The sequence below is a fragment of the Sceloporus undulatus genome, chromosome 1 (genome assembly GCF_019175285.1).
Source record: "Sceloporus undulatus isolate JIND9_A2432 ecotype Alabama chromosome 1, SceUnd_v1.1, whole genome shotgun sequence".
Lineage (NCBI taxonomy): Eukaryota > Metazoa > Chordata > Lepidosauria > Squamata > Phrynosomatidae > Sceloporus > Sceloporus undulatus.
This window is the reverse complement of record NC_056522.1, coordinates 251,937,401-251,954,713: the sequence shown is the minus strand read 5'-3', so window position 1 is coordinate 251,954,713 and position 17,313 is coordinate 251,937,401. Positions and strand designations below refer to the sequence as shown.

Genomic DNA, 17,313 nt, shown 5'->3' with positions numbered 1-17,313 from the left:
CAAAAGCAACTCTGTAGTCAACATGCCAGACATTAACCATAAAATTGCACTGGAAGAGCTACAAATGACTAGTGGAGTGTTCTTTCTAGGGGCTCATTCCCACTATGATTTAAAGCGATTTGCTGATCGCTTTATATTTGTCTCATTTACATTGTAAACAGCTTCAGACCCAACTGCAATCAGTTGGAGTCACTTTGAAGTGAAGGAAATGGGGGAAAAAATCGCTCTTTTCACGTACTATTTTTTTGGTGGTTCTTTTGAAAAAAATCGAATTGGAAGAGCACTCAACAACAACAGATTTGTATCGCACTGGAGGGGAGGTTTCACCAAAGTTCAGCTCCCCAAAGTTGAGGGTGGTGAGCTGGGCCCTTGGCCTCCCAAGCCCTCACCAGGCAGAGCAGGCCCCACTTTCGGGGCTCCTGGACCTAGCTTTGGGGACGCTGTGGTCATTGGACATATGGCCCAGAGGGAGCGAGCCGAGCGTGGGACCTCTCCAAGCCCGCTGGCTGCTATGGACAAGTTGGGGCCGCTCAGCTGACCAGCTTCACCCGCTCCTCTGGGGGTCTCTCTGGTTCCTAGAGCCGGGAGCACAGTGGGAGCAGTAGAGGCACCAGACAGCCTTTTCCTCACACCACAACAGGACTCAGGAGACCATGCTGGGCTTGGGAGCTTTGATTTGACCAGGTCCTGTCTTTTTTGGGGGTGGGATGTACTCCCTTTTGCCAGGCCTGATCCTCATTTTCAGTGAGGAAGCCTGGGATCACCCTGGGAAAGGGACAGTCCCTTTGAGCTCTTTTGCCTCAGAGCAGCTTCTTTTGAGGTCACCTCCTTTATGGGCAACCTCCCCCTGGCTCTATGCAGCCTCCCAGCCCCAGGGGGCACCCCAGGTGTTTTCAATGGCAAGGAGGATCAGGCCCTACAAAAGGCATGACCTGACCAAATTAGGAGCCCCTAATCCCTCCTTTGGAGATTCCTCCTGGACAGGAGGCTGGAATGGAGGATGTGTCCTCTAGGAAAAGGAGGAGGGCCTGTGGTCACTCTTCTCCCAGGGCTCCATCCAGGCAGGGCAGGCAAACCTGGGAGGGGTGTGTGTCTTCTTCTCTGAAGTGAAAGGGGGCCCATTGGAGCCTGACAAACCTGGTCCTCCCTGGCTCTCCCGGCCAAAGCTCTCTGGGGTCCAGTCCAGCCTGTGTGTGAAGCTGGGGTGCACTAGTGAGAACTACATGGGATAAGGAAACAATTCACTTCCATAGTGGGAACTACACATTGGCCTGAATTGAATTTGTGACCCAGTGTCAAGGCGATTCACAAAATGGTTTAAAATATAAGTTGGAATGGGCCCAAAGAATCTCTAAGTCCTTCAGTGCATCTTTTGGTTAAAGTTGACCATAGAGTTGTGCTGGAGGACCTAGATATTCCTAGAGAGAACATATTAATAAAATCTATGAGTAATCAAATCTGCAAAAGTCAAAGCCACAAATGTGGAGGGACGAGTGTATTGCCATTATATTCAGTGATATACAGGAATTACGATCTATGAGTAGTATTAGTACAAAAAACATTACTAAATATTCTGTATGGTGACACCACTGATCCCATCTCAAGTCTGCAGCTAAGCAGCGTCAGTATATGATTGGGAGACAGCCAATGAATATCAGGTGCTGTAGGCTATGTTTCAGGATAAGGAACTGATAAAACCATCTCTGAGGATTCCTTGACTAAGAAAACCCTATAGAATTCATTATGTTGCCATAAGTACAACGTACTATACTGTTACTATACTGTTCTGTCCACAAGGTGGTGCAATGGCAACACAACTTGTCAACTGTGCTGTGCTTATATTGGCGTTAGCTGTTTTCCACAGATAAGTGTTGACTGGAGGCATCTGTTGCAAGCATCTCACCTAGAGAGTCCACAGAGTAACATAAATCTGCCCTGCATCTGCTTGATACAGTATAATCTACACCCATGTAGCGAGGCAGTGCACAAACCGCCAAAGGTATACACTGCCCCTCCTTTTCCTACTGATACAAAATAATCTGTCTGCTAGAAATATTCCCCCTGCTACATCTCCACCACCAAACCAAAAGGAGAAATTGCAAAATGCCTCTCCCTCCCCATTTCTGATTCCACGCTGATACACGGAGATACTCAAATTTAGCAGTAACAGTTTCCACTGTGAAGAGCCAGTAACAATTAAAAAAAAATTGCAGCATGGTGTGCTTGGTGGAAAAGACAAGAAGATGTCACAAGACCCATCTGGATCCATGCTGTCTGTTCCTAACTAGGAGCAGCCATGAGAGGTTGCAGGAAAGGGACTTTTTCAGCCCTCCTGTCAATGCTGAAGCAACAAAACAGTTGAAGGTTGGATGCTGTGCTTCCTATGTAGAAAGGACATTTTCTACCATTAAGCTTGGGACTTGTCATCCTGATTTTGGCGATGGAGTATATCCATGAGAAATGAAAGCTAAAACACAACTGTATATTATTGTTGTTGTTGTTGTTGTAGAGACTTTAAAGCATACACATAGAAATGAGGGGAGGGCTGCTATGATTCCATCTTGTCGGTAGGTTTCCCAAAGACAACTTATTGACTGCTGTGGAATGTTAGATTAGGTAGGTCTTTCGTTTGATCCAACAGGGCTCGCCTTAGGTTTTTATAGAAGCAGGTATGGAAACCAGAAATCACAGCCAAGTGTCTTTTCGGGGCAGCCTAGCTGTCCTTGGAATAACCTTAGTGTCAATTAAGACTACTTACGGACCTTTCACACTGCACAGTTCTATGATTCCACTCTGTCATGGCTACTTCCTATGGAATTGTGGGGTTTGTATCTTGGTCAGGCACTAGAGTTCTCTAGTTGAGAATTCTAAATAGCCCCCTAAACTACAAATCCCAAGATTCCATATGATGTTGCTATGGCAGCTAAAGCAGAATCATAATTTTTTGTGTGGTCTTCAGGCTATGTGGCCATGTTCTGGAAGAGTTTATTCCTCATGTTTCGCCAGCATCTGTGCCTGGCATCTTCAGAGAATGCTGGCATGGAAGTGAGTGGGGGTGTGTATATACACACGCACACACGCACACACGCACACACACACACACACACTGACCCTTGGGTGAAAAAAGTGATTTACATGTTAATCTCTGTGTTGGTCTGTCATTGAATGACAAGGCCTCAGGTTGGCTATTTAATTAGTAATCTATTGTCTGGTGGATTCTGTGCGCTACACATAAGGGTTGTGATTTGCAGTGAAGATCAACCAACCTATTGAATGCCAGGAGTAATACTGTTATGTTTGGGTGCAGCTCCTAATTCTTATAATAGACATGGGAAAAATGCAGGCCTGAGGCCACATGCTGTCTCCCAAAGTTGCTTTGGTGGATCTCAGTTCCTCTCCACTCCCTGGAACAGCCTTCTGCTGGTTGAAAGTGGGGGTAAAGAGGTGAATAGTCTCTTCTGGAGCCATTCCCCTGCTTAACATTTTAAAACCTAGTTTTCAAAACCAGCCATGTCTGGTTTGGTGCTTGCTGCTGTTTGTTCCTTGGCATTTTTGGCAGTCCATGCAACTCCAGGAGGATCCTGGTGGCAAAATATTGACCCCTGGAAGCAGTACAGTTTCCCATACCTCTTTGGCAGAAATCAATAGCAAAATCGCCACTGACTTGAATGGAGCAGGCCTTGTGCGTTTATGAACAAAATCAAGATGAGAACAAAGGATTTGGGCTTCAAGGGCTTGGGTTTCAGTTTAAGTTATCAGTCTATAGAGGCTTGGGTGGCATACTCTCTCTCCCTCTCTCCCTTCCTTCCTCATCTTAGCCATTTAGGGGTGGGCAGCCCTTTTGGTGTTTTAGGATTGTGCCTAGAAGCCCAGCTGTGGAATTCTGGCATCCATTTAGCCAAGTCATCAGGGATGGCAGCAGAACCTTCTCGGCACTCATGTCTGTCTAGGGAATTCTCTGGCTGTCACTTTATTTACAACCTTTGCTGCAGCCAGGTTGAATTCCAAGGATGTCTAGCATTTATTGACTTAAATGTTGGCAGCAAAAGGAAATTAAACTTGGCTGCTAATTAGTTATTCCTTGTCCAACAGCTCTGGAGCCAGCCAAAAATTGGCATGTTTGATGGGCCTTCACTGGCTTTGCCTCCTGTATTTTATCTTTATATAACATCAGGGCTTCCGGGATATTGAATGCACCAGCGGAACAGATCACGTTTGTATCATAATACAAGCATCTGGTATATGTCATTCATTCACAACCATGCTCACATGAGATTAGAGGCAAGCAATGCACTTCTCTCTCTCTCCCTCTCTCTCTCTCACACACCCACACCCATTCCAGCTCAGTGCCATCTCCAGGATTCTGGAGGCCCTTAATTTAGAAGATTCGAAGGTGCGCAGCTGCGCACCGCCCCGGGAGTGCCGCCCACGGACGTTGGGAACTCCGCGGCGGGGGACCCTTTGGAGACTCTGGGCTCGGCCTGGCTTTGGCGTTTTGGCGGCCAGGTGCGAGAGGGGCCCTTTAAGACAGCTGGGGGAAAGTTTGGGAGGAGCCCGCCTGTGAGAGAGGCGGGTACAAAAGCCGGGAAACCGGCCCTCCTGGACACACCCCCCTTTGCCTCCTCGCCCGAGGGACCACCGTGCCGCCGACGCCGCCGCCTGCTGGGACTGTGCCTGTCGCCGGGCGGCCTCCTCCCGGTGGTTTCGAAGGTGCGCAGCTGCGCACCGCCCCGGGAGTGCCGCCCACGGACGTTGGGAACTCCGCCGCTGCGCAGTTGCGCAGTCTCAGAGGGTGTAGGAGGCTAGTATAGCCTTAGGAGCAGGGGATGCCTACAGTGGCTAACCCCTGCTCCATTAACAGCCATAGGAGGGTGGGGGAAGGATAGGGATGCGGGGGATGCCTGGGCCGGGGATAACACCTTGGTGGGCGGGGCCCCAATTGAGGTTGTGTGGGGCAGGGGGAGGTATGGCGGTGGGAGAAGGGACTTCCGTTCCAGGGGAAGGCGTGATAGATGTATCATATCTATCACGCCTTCCTGTCCCTCTCCCAACCAGAAGGACCTGAGGGTCACTCCAACCGTGCCACAAACCCTGTCGCTGCTCCTGTGCAATGCCAGGTCCATTAATAACAAGACCCACATCCTCCAGGATCTCCTGGAGGACTCTAAGTGTGACCTGGCTTGCATTACCGAGACCTGGCTTGGGCCTGAAGGGGATGCTGTGTGGGCTCAGGCCCTTCCTGCCGGGTTCTCGGTGAAGGACCAACGCAGGTTAGGTGGGCGGGGGGGGGTGTGGCCTTGGTACATAGGAACACCGTGTCCCTCACCAGGAACCACCTCCGACAGACCACCTATATCGAGTGTATTTACCTGACCCTAAAGGCTAGGGACAGTCTAGGGATTCTGTTAGTGTATCGGCCACCCCGTGCATTAGCGGACTCCCTTAACGAGCTGACACAGCTGGTCGCTGAGCTGATGTTGGAGACGCCCAGGCTTCTCGTCCTGGGTGACTTCAATATCTCCCTCACGGCCAGCTATATTCCATCCGGTGCGGCTCGGGAATTCATGGAAACCATGGCGGCCATGGGCCTGTCCCAGCTGATACAGGGTCCTACGCACTGTGCGGGTAATACTCTCGATTTGGTCTTCTGTTCGGAGGCGGAGAATCCGTGGGCGGAAATTGCTAATATTTCCCCCTTGTCATGGACGGATCACTTCCTGGTAGAGGTGAAAATCAAGGCCTCTACCCAGATCCCCCCCGGGGGTGGTGGACCAGTTAGGATGGTCCACCCTCGAAGGCTGATGGAACCTGAGAGGTTCCAAGAAGCCTTAGAGGGGCTCGCGGTTGGAAATGACGGCGACTCTGTTGATGCCCTTACCGGTATCTGGAATACCGGTCTTTCTGGGGCTATACACAGAATCGCTCCCAAGCGTCCTCTCAGGCCCGCTTCCAACCGTAAGCCCTGGTATACGGAAGATCTCCGGGCGAGGAAGCGGGCTCTGCGACGGCTAGAGTACCGTTGGCGGAAACACCTTTGCTTACGACAAGACTCTCCTAGACCGACTGTTAAAGGACTACGGAGAGGCAATACAAGCAACAAAGAATTCGTTCTATGGTGCTCGTATTGCGTCCGCAGAGTCACGTCCGGCAGAGTTGTTCAGGGTGGTCAGGGAGTTAACTCAGCTCCCTCCCGCCCTGAACCAGATCCTTGAACCTTCTAAGGCCTGCTGTGACCTTTTTAACGACTTTTTTGTGGATAAAACTTCTCGCATAAGCGAAGGTCTGAACGCCGACGTTAGTGCAGAGCCTAGGGTAGAAGTGTCCAGAGCCTCCGCGGACTATGTTACACTGGATCAGTTTGAGTTGGTGAGTACCGATGATGTGGACAAGATCCTCGGAAGTGTTCGGAAAACAACCTGCTCTCTTGATCCCTGCCCCTCGTGGTTAGCGGCCCAGGGGGGACCGGTGGTAACCACTTTGTTACGCCGGATTATCAACACCTCTCTCAGGGATGGGCGATTTCCATCGGATCTTAAATTGGCCATTGTAAGACCGATCCTAAAAAAGCCCTCCCTTGACCCCCTGGTACATAATAATTATCGGCCTGTTTCCCTGCTACCATTTTTGGGGAAGGTGATCGAGAGGGCGGTTGCGATCCAGCTTCAGGCGGTCTTGGATGAAACGGATTATCTGGACCCATTTCAAACTGGCTTTCGGGCGGGTCACGGGGTTGAGACGGCCATGGTCGCCTTGGTCGATGATCTCCGTCTGGGCATCGACAGGGGAAGCGTGTCCCTGTTGGTGCTCTTGGACATCTCAGCGGCTTTCGATACCATAGACCATGGTATCCTTCTGGGGCGCCTGGCTGAGGTGGGAATTGGGGGCACTGTGCTCCAGTGGTTCCGTTCCTACCTCTCTGGGAGGTCCCAGATGGTGCAGCTGGGGGACGTGTGCTCCAGCGAGCGGGCCCTTAAAACTGGGGTCCCTCAAGGAGCCATTCTGTCCCCCATGCTATTCAACATTTACATGAAACCGCTGGGAGAGATCATCCGGAGACATGGGGCGCGGGGTTATCAGTACGCTGATGACACCCAAATCATTTTCTCTATGTCTCCGACTGATGCAGTGACTGGGGATGGCGTCTCTCCTCTCGTGGCCTGTCTGGAGTCAGTAATGGGCTGGATGAGGGAAAACCGACTCAAACTTAATCCAGAGAAAACGGAGGTACTAGTGATAGGTCCCCCTGGTCCAGGAATGGCGGTGGTTCCACCTGTCCTGAATGGGGTCACGCTCCCCGTGAAGGACTCCGTGCGCAGTCTGGGGGTGCTTCTTGACTCGTCCCTCCACCTGACCGCTCAGGTGAATGCGACGGTCAAGAGTACCTGTTATCAGCTTCGGCTGATTCGCCAGCTGCGCCCATACCTGGCCCAGAGGGACCTTGAAACTGTTGTACATGCTCTGGTAACTTCGAGACTGGATTTCTGCAACGTACTCTACATGGGGCAACCCTTATACCAAACTCGGAAGCTGCAAGTAGTGCAGAACATGGCAGCACGGCTGGTCACTGGTGCTCCCAGGACCAGCCATATAACACCTGTGCTTAAAGATCTCCATTGGCTGCCTATTCGCTTCCGAGCTCAATATAAGGCGTTGGTTATTACCTATAAAGCCCTAAATGGCTTGGGCCCAGGATTCCTGAAGGACCGTCTCTCCCCGTACATTCCGCCTCGCACCCTCAGAACTTCTGGGCAGCAACTCCTGAAGGTGCCTGGGGCAAGGCTGGCCGTTACGGCCAGAAGATCCTTTTCCACAGCTGCCCCAGCCCTTTGGAATACGCTGCCCATAGAGCTCCGCTCATCCACCACCCTGGCCCAATTTAGGAAGGGACTCAAAACCTTCCTATTTAATCAGGCATTCCCCGACTAAACATCCTGTGGGCCTCCCTCCTCTCTCGTGGCCGTGAGGTTGGGCTAATGGGGTCTTTTATTGTTTTTATGGACTGTTGTGGTTTTAATCTGTTTTTAACTTGTATATTGTTGCACTACGGTGCATTCTGTAAGCCGCCCTGATCTATTTGGAAGGGCGGGGTACAAATAAAATTTTATTATTATTATTATTAAGATACGGGGCACGCAAGCCTAGAAATCCCTCTGTCTTCTTTTTCTCTACAAAATTAGAAAAACACTTCTATCAAAACAAATCTTGATGCTGAATGACACTACCTCTAGAACGTGCCCTGAGGACCCACCAATAGCATGGTATTCTATCACAAAAAGCTACCTCATACCTGGATATGAAGATCATCCCTCGAGACTTTAGTGTGACTAGCCGGTCTTTCAGAGACTATGGGGATCAGTGGTGTGGCAGTCAGGTTATGCCCATTTCAGGGGCTGTAGTCATTTGTGAGATACTGTTTTAAGGGAGACTTATTAGGTGTAAAATCCTGCTTTATTCCAGCACCATAGAAGGACCATTTCATTTAGCTAGATAAGTGTGGATCCTTTGTATGAAAGCATTTGCTATGTGGGGGGGAAAAAATCATACTTCTCTAAACTGAAATATTTACTCAGCCAGAGAATAAGTATGCAAAGCTATTCTCTTTATTTGCCTCTCTATGAAGATAGTCCTTGGGTGAGATTTTTGTCAACAAATTTAAGAACTCTTGAATTAGCTCTTTATTATTGATTCTGAGGCTGGTGTTCTGTTAGTGTTGCTTTTGGATACAGGACAAGAGAACTGAGAGCTCTAAATGAATAAGGATTGGAGCTGGATGGAGGAATGGGGAGGAACTGCAATAGGGCAACTGTGGAGGAAGATGCTATGCTAGAACCATATGCAGTCCTCTTAGGACAAAAGCCACAGTAAGAATAAAAAAGCAAGGGGATGTTGGTCTCTCTCTCTCTCTCTCTCTGTGATATTTTGTCCAAAGAACAGTACTGGAAACTGGGGAGTTGATATCAAGAGTTGGAAAGCATAGTATGGGAGCTGGAACTTGACCGTTTCTCATAAAAGGATGCAGGCCTGAATTGGAATTATTTATAGGCAGTCTGGAGCTGCTTCAGAGAAAGACCCTCACAGAGAAATATTGTCCCTGTCCTCCTCCACTCTGCACTCTTGAGTGGCTTCAACTTATTATCTAAGTGGCTTCAATCTATTATCTAAAACAAGTACAGAGAACCCTAGCCCTCCCAATGTTGCTGGTGGACTACAATTCCTATGATCTTTAACAATCAATTGTACTGTCTAGGGCTGATAGAAGTCACTGTTCAACAACATCTGGAGGATAACAGTTGCCCATCCCAGATCTAGGAGGCCACATCTTTAATCCACATGTTCCCATTTTCCCATATAGACTGCAGAGTTCACTGCATGAACAGTTGCCTTTATTTAAGTAGAAGCTATTAAGTAATCACTTCTCCATCGCTAGGAACAGTGGCTCTCACTGAGGCCATATGCACACTGATTGAAAAGTCCCAGACTTTGTTCCTGTTCTTTCCAATTTTATACTGGATTAAAATAAAACCACTTGGGGACCTGGTATAAAAAGTCTCTTGATTGTACGGGGAAGTGTTAGAAAATATTCTGAGATAAACAAAAAATGTATTGATTACAAAAATAAAGTCAGAATGAATAGAAACAAAATCTTTTTTTAATCAGTCTGAGTATACCCAGTATGTACCACTGTTTTCCTGGGTAGTCCATGCCTAAGAAGTCTTGTTCCACTCTCTTCACGATTTCCAGTTTTTGCCTGCCTTAATTTTCTCTTCTGTGTCCTTGAATCTGTACCTGAATCTCAGGCTCCAAGCCCATCCATTCATGTCTAAACAAAAGGGTGACCTGAATCTTCCATCTGTTTCCCAACATCCTCAATGACATGTGTACTTTGCAATGGATTGATGGCGGGCCAGTGCTTTCAAGTCGGTACAAAGGACTGCACATCTGTGTTGGTCTCAAATCTCACTAATGATACAGCAAATACAATTTACTTATACATTGATCTTCTTTGCATGGGATGGGCAGTTCTAGGCAGGGAAATAACATTCTCCAGCACCAGAGATGGTAGCCCAGAATGCTTATTCATCTGGGTAGCATTCTATATTTTCCATCTTATGAAGCACAATACTACATGGCTATGGCAGATTTTCCTCCTTAGTTTTGAATTTAGTACCCTGAGTGAAGAAGAAAGCCTCACAAAACCCTTAGAAATTTTGGGACTCTAACCCCCAGTATTCCTCAACTGGAATGGCCATTGGCTATGCTGGGCTGGCACTGGGGCTCTTGTAGATGTTGAATGAAGAAGTAAAGTTTCCAGGCTTTGGCACAGGGTAATTTTTAAGGGGACCAGGTAGTCTCAAGTATTAATATATGAGTGATTTAATTTCCAGCAGCCAGCATCATTTTGCAAGAGAAAAGTCACAAACCAGAGACCTTGTGCTAAGGGCATTAAGAGAACTCTTATTATTCCTACTAAGCTTTTGCAAGAACACCCTCTCTGACTGAAAGAATTGGAAACATTTCTTTTCTTGACTAACGGTACAGAGGTTATCAGGACACAGATACTTCTGTGGAGAGAAGGGGGAAAAACTATCAAAATGCCTCAGCTCCCTAAATCAGTGGATGGACCCTGATTCTTTCTCTTCGCACTATCTATTTCTCTTCCCATTAATCTCAATGGGGAAAAGTGTCGATATGTGGTAATGAGGCCATTAGCAAACAATCTGCTGGATCTTAGATTCCCCCCCCCCCCTCCTTCTCCTTTCAGTGGGTGACTGCTGCTGTGGTTCACAGTGAGCCTCTCTGTACAGTCTACAAAAACTGTACCAGTTTTTGGAGCTCTCTGAAAACTGTCCTCAATATATTAGCTAAGATGCAGCAAGAATAATCCTTGACCACAGTAAGAACAGATGGGCATGAACCTCTTTTGATTTTTCTGGTGCAGCGTTCTCCCTGGATATGTGGCTCACTGTATAAAGTGGAGAGATATTAGAATCCATGCTTTCATTTATTCAACACTGGTCTATGTTGTCAATACAGCTGTTGACAACAGGAATGTGAATGAAAAGGATAAGACCCCGAATGTTAAATTTCACTTAAAAAAAGAACACAGACTTGTAGTCCTGTCTGTTACTGAAGACAAACATGTTGCATCAGGCTAGCTCCTCAGTTCTTAAACCAGGATGTCCCAGTTTACTGAACTGTTCATTTTCATCTGAATTTTCCAAGAGTCCCTGCCCTCTTCCCTATATTTTTCCTCTTATGCTGGAGTGGGGAGAAGACTGTGTATAGTTCTTAATTTGAGGAAGAGGGCAAAATGAAGAAGAATACAACCCTCTGAAATGCAACTTATGGAAGAGAATATTGGAGGCAAGCAAAGACTGTGTTTGCAAGTTCACACAGCCTATTTCAGATAATAGCAAAATTTACAAGGAGAGTTTTTGAATACTGTCCCCTTATCCATGGAACTGGAACTGTGTAGAATTATGTACTGTTCTGTGCTCACAGCTACTCAGACATGATCTCTGCACAGAGGTCTGACTGGGGCTATCCATTCTGTTCTGTTTTCAGTTAGCTCATAGCTGGATCCTGTCTTTTGTCTTAGGCATTATTTCCTTGTTGAGTGTGCACAATAGCTCAGCTGAAACCTGTTTCTGTGGATGGCATGGTGTTATTGGTCAGAGTACATGGCTGAAGAAGTAACATTAATAACCTAAGATATGCAGACACTACTAGCAGAAACCAACAAAAATCTGGAACAATTACTGAAGAAGGCCAAGGAGGAAAGTGCTAAGGTAGGCTTAATGCTGAACATTAAGTAAATAAAAACAATGACAATGGAAGTTCTACAAGAATTCATCCTAGATAATAAGAAAATCGAAACAGTCAAAGAGTTCCCATACCTGGATTCAAATATTGATCAGAACAGAAAATACAGACAATAAATCAGAAGATGACTAGGATTGGGAAAGGCAGCTAGGGAAGAACTGGACAAGATACTAAAATGCAAAGAGATTACTAGAGTGAGGACTGTCCAAGCCATTGTATTCGCCATCACCATGTATGAATGTAAGAGCTGGACGGTGAAGAAAGTCAATAGAAGGAAAATAAACTCATTCGAGATGCGGTGCTGAAGAAGAGTGCTGAAGACACCATAGACAGCCAAAAAGATAAACAAAGGGCTTGTTTCCACTGGGGTTTAACGCGGGTTACGAATCGAATTCAGATAGAGGCGTGCCCATTTGAACCCGATTTAAACCTAGAACGGTTCTAGATCACCCCGCATGCGTGCCCATTTGAAATCGATTCTTTTTTTCGTCCTTTTTTTAAACCGCGTTAAATGCCTTTAACCCGCTTTAAAAAAATAGAAGGGTCGAACCTTCTATTTTCCTTTAATCCGGGATAGTTATCGATGTATTTCAAATGGGAACGTTAGGAGGTGAATCGGGTTACCTGTATGGGAGGAGTCAAGTGCGAGTGGGCCGGCCCCTTGCCTAGTCTGTGTGGGGAGAGCCCATTTCTAACAGAGGAGAGGCAGGGAAGGGATGGCTCCTCGCGAGGAGACATCTGATCTCGCCCAGGCAGGGAAGGGCTCTGATCAATGGGGGGGGGGGATAGAGCCTTTCTCCCCAAATGGAATCTGCCTTCTCCTCCAACCCTGGAAAGAGAATCTTTGGGAAGAGTGCTCCCTCCCTGCTTTTCCAGCAGCCTCCTTCATTGATCTCTGTGCTCTCTGAAGGGATTCTCCCATAGTTCCTCTGGAAAGAGCTTCGCTTTGCCAGAAGCCTCTCCCATTGATCTCTGGGCTCTCTGAAGGGATTCTCCCTGGCTGTCTTGGGAGACAGGATGCTGCCCTCCAAAACCTATCCCATAGTTCCTCTGGAAAGAGCTTCGCTTTGCCAGAAGCCTCTCCCATTGATCTCTGGGCTCTCTGAAGGGATTCTCCCTGGCTGTTTTGGGAGACAGGATGCTGCCCTCCAAAACCTATCCCATAGTTCCTCTGGAAAGAGCTTCGCATTGCCAGAAGCCTCTCCCATTGATCTCTGGGCTCTCTGAAGGGATTCTCCCTGGCTGTTTTGGGAGACAGGATGCTGCCCTCCAAAACCTATCCCATAGTTCCTCTGGAAAGAGCTTCGCTTTGCCAGAAGCCTCTCCCATTGATCTCTGGGCTCTCTGAAGGGATTCTCCCTGGCTGTCAATGAAATGGAAACGATGCCAAAAGATAAATCACTTCCAAATATTCTGGATTAACGTTACGTCATTCTGACGTACAGTACTATTGATTGACAGCTCCAAATAAGGTATGGAGGAGAAGAATCGATTTATTTAAACACCGAATTCATGCCAAGTAGGAACGCTTGCAGGTAAAAACTTCGATTTAAAAAACCAGATGGGAACGAAGAATAAAAGCGATTCGGAACGCGGAATAAGACCAGGGTTATTTTGAATCGGATCTATTAAAAACGTTGTATTTTAAATCGTTTCAAATCTTAAGTGAGAACAGCCCCAAAGGGGTCCTGGAGCAGATTAAGCCCAAAGAATCACTGGAAGTCAGGATAACTAAATTGAGGCTGTCATACTTTGGCTGCATCATGAGAAGGCAATGATGGAAAAGACAATGATGTTTGGAAAGGTAAAGGGGCCATAGAAAGAGGGAAAAACCACATGCCAGATGGTTAGACTTGATCAGGGAGGCTATGGCCTGAGCTTGCAGGATTTGAATAAAGGAAATGGGGTCTTGGCAATGTCTTTACAGAGTCAGTATAAGTTGAGGTCAACTGGAGTTGGGGGGGGGGGCACTTTACAAAAACAAACAACCTGGTTAAGAATAATAGGGTAACAGCAACACTATTCTAGGTGCTGATTTGGCTTCAATAAGGCAACAACTGTAGCTTGCATTCAGGTCTCTAGTATTCCCAGCCCACCCCTTTCTGTGGCTAAATGGTCTTATCATTTTCTTTGCTTAGGGTGAGATTTATCGGCATCTTGTTAAATATACACTCTCTAAACAGCTCCTTTTCATAGGTGAGCAAATACCCAGCAATTCTATTTCAGGCCCTCCAATAACAGAGCCTCTCTGTCTTTTGTGTTTCATAGGTGCACTGTTAACACTGCTTAGCTCCCTGATTTAAAGCCAAATAGAGTTATGATGACAGGGTATGAGTCACATTTTTGATAGCTATCCATGTTTTTAGAATAGTTAGTAGTATAGATTAGATTTATTTGCTCATTCATCTTGCCATCTTTCTTTTCCTTACCAATTTGCTTCATTAGCTCTTCATTGCTGTAGGTCAGTTCTTTTGCAGAAACTATTTCTGGAGGGAGAAATTTTTGATATATTTTCTTGTTCTCTTATCAAGCTTGTGAATGTATTTTTTCCAATCTTCTTGGGATTTGTTTTAAGCAGGCAGTTGCATTGTGGCACAGTCCCCAAGACTGCTTATCTAAAGGGCAACTCTGAACTCCTGGTTCAGGAACGTGCTTTGATGAAAAAACATGTTGATAAGCACTATGTCAGGATATGCACATTCTTGGGAGCAAAGGGATCACTCTGACCCACCTAACCCACAAGGTGTTGCACCCTGTTGCTGAATTTGGCACTGCAGTACCAAGACCAAAAAAGCAAGGGAATGCTTGTCCTATTTAAAAAGAAGCTTTCTGGAAATGAAGGGAATGGTGGCAAATGGCCCTCAAATCTGTCAGGTGGTGAATCTGCTCTGGGTTAAAGAAACAATTAAAGGCACTGAACCTATTTGGGGGGTAAGGAACTTTGGATAGTTATTTTAAAATCCCTCCTCCCCATGTTTGCTGGTTTTCCTTCCATGGATTTAATGATTCATGGATTTGATTAATAGGTTTTCTCTCAGAAACTCTTGGTCCTTCCACTTTTGCAAGGGGTGGTTGTGCCTTTAAACTAAAACCTATGCTGACTTAGACAAAACCAAAGCCTGTCACCGCAGTGTGATTCTTTAAAACAAGGTGCAGGCTGTCTGCAGAACTTGCTTTCTCAGAAAATTGTGTCTTTTTTTGACCAGCACTGCAATACCACCAAATTTTGATGGTAACACAGCAAATTGGCAGTCACTACTAAACAGACAAACAGCAAAACAACACTATTAAACAACAAAAAGGGAAGAACAAGAGACCTATTCCACAAGATTTGGGAAATCAAAGTAAAGTTCAAACCAAGGACTGTGATGCTCTATGACAATAAAAATAACATAATTCAAGACCAGGAAGGAATAAAAAGATGTTGGATGTAATACACAAAAGAGTTATATAAAAGAGATGACAACATGAAGGACACATGTGCTTATGTGCGAAGGATGAACAGAGGGGGAAATAATGGGGTGCATGCCCAAGGAGCGCTCGTGTGCGCCGATGTTCAAGCCAATGGGGCTTGAATATATGTGAAACTCTATTTTTACAGGGGTAGGGGGGTCCAGAATGAAAACAGAGGGTCAACTGTACTAAGGAACATAAAAGAAGAAAGTGCAAAGGCAGGCTTACTGGTGAATATAAAGAAAACAAAAATAATAACCATGAAGAACTTACATAAATTCAAACTAGACAAAGGGGAAATAGATAAAGTAGAAGAGTTCTCATATCTGGGATCAAATATTGATAGAAATGGAGACTGCAGACAGGAAATCAGAAGAAGATTAAGAATGGGGACAGATTTCAGACCTGCAAAAACAACTATATTACACCTCACTTGCTTTTTTGATCCCTTAATTTTAGGAATTCCATTTTGTAGCAGCCATAGAAGCTTGTCTGTGTGAGAAAAGACAGATGTGTGTGCACAAACACACAGACACAGACACGCACCTGCTCCTTGATCTCTTCCAGTCCCAAGGTGGCAATGCTACCTGAAGGCTTCTTCAGAGGAGGCTTGGAACGTCGTAGGCCATGGGCCACTTTGTCACGGATCACCTGAAGCACAGCAAAAGACAAAGAGAAGGACAACAGTATGAGGTTTAATTTTTTTGTAGTGGTTTGTGACACAAATATGTATTGCTATACATGTAACTATAACTGCTAAATCCTGCAAAGTCACATCTTGCATTATTCTTTTGTCAGTGGCATCAGGGGACAGGGGTGCGGACTGTACTGGGTGGCACCTTAGAGGAGGGATGATACCTGGTTGGGACCTCCTCCTGTCACAGGGGGTTGTGTGTGTGTGTGTGTCAGTGCTGCTGTGCCCAGTACTTGACCCTTCTCCGCTACCCAGCTTTCTCCCTGAGGAGGAAGCCAAGCAACAGATGAAGAACTCATGCCCCTCCACCTCCTGCACTGCTTAGCTTCCTCCTTAGGAAGAAAGTTAGGCAGTGGAGGGGCATGCCATCCCCTCCCACTGCCTCAATTGCCCAGTCATCCCTCAATCACCCTGGGTGGGCAGCTGGGCAAGTGAGAGAATGAGTGAGGCAGTGGGAGGGGAGGAGAAGAAACAACCACCTCTACTGCCTGGTAGCTCTTATAAGGTCTGACTGGGTGGTGGGTAGCTGGGGTGGGAGCACAGGTGAGCAAGGCAGCAGGAGAAAGGATGAGCTTGCCACTGCCACCCTAGCAGCCCCCCCCCCAAACTGGGTGCACCAAGGCTAGTGATACCACTGCCTTTTGTCCTGTCTCATGGACCTAGTTCCCACTGAGGTTTCCTAGATTTTCAGTTAGAGAAGCCTGAAACCATTCAGCAAGCAGTCAAGGCACTCATGCATTGTGCGATAGACACAATGATTCTGTGGAAAGCACATTACTAGGTTAGGCAAAGCATGGAAAAGTTCCTTTTGTAGACACTAAGCTTCCAGAATCTCCCAGTTAAGGTCATGCTCACTAGGGCATTTTGGCAGTTTTAGAACAAAAAAGTAACTTTTCCAAGCTCCAGCATGAAGACAGGGATAGAGAATGTGCAGCTCTCCAGATATTGCTAGACTCTGTATCCCACCAGCCTTGATCACTGACCATACTAGCTGGGGCTGATGGATACTGAAGTCCAACAAAATGTATAAGGCTCTATTCCAGGATAAGGGGGGGGCCCATTCACATTACAAAAAAAAATCGGTTCTGAAACCGATTCAATCACGTGAAGTTCCTACTCACCCCGAATCTCACACAAGCGAATCCGGGGCTTGCACACCCGTTCCGTGTTAAATGGCCCCTAGCGCGGGTCTTTTGAAATCGGCGCAAATACCGTTTCTTTTTAAAAACCCCGGGTCCTGGGAATGAAAACTTTGGCCTCGATCACGATCGAGGCAAATTGAGGGAGGGATTTAGGTCAGAGGGTGGGCAAAGGGCAAAGCATTTCCTCCCCTCATCGGAGGG

The 17,313-nt window shown here is 46.7% G+C and overlaps 1 protein-coding gene across 3 annotated transcripts in view; it reads right to left on the bottom strand.

The window, feature by feature from the left end:
* The window catches only part of ASIC4 (acid sensing ion channel subunit family member 4), a 145,512-nt gene that overhangs the window by 4,165 nt on the left and 124,034 nt on the right, over window positions 1–17,313 (bottom strand). For all 3 annotated transcript variants that reach the window (XM_042449921.1, XM_042449939.1, XM_042449931.1), the window contains exon 9: window positions 15,823–15,927. In XM_042449921.1, the coding sequence (XP_042305855.1) occupies window positions 15,823–15,927 (105 nt within the window). The remainder of the gene's footprint in view (window positions 1–15,822; window positions 15,928–17,313) is intronic.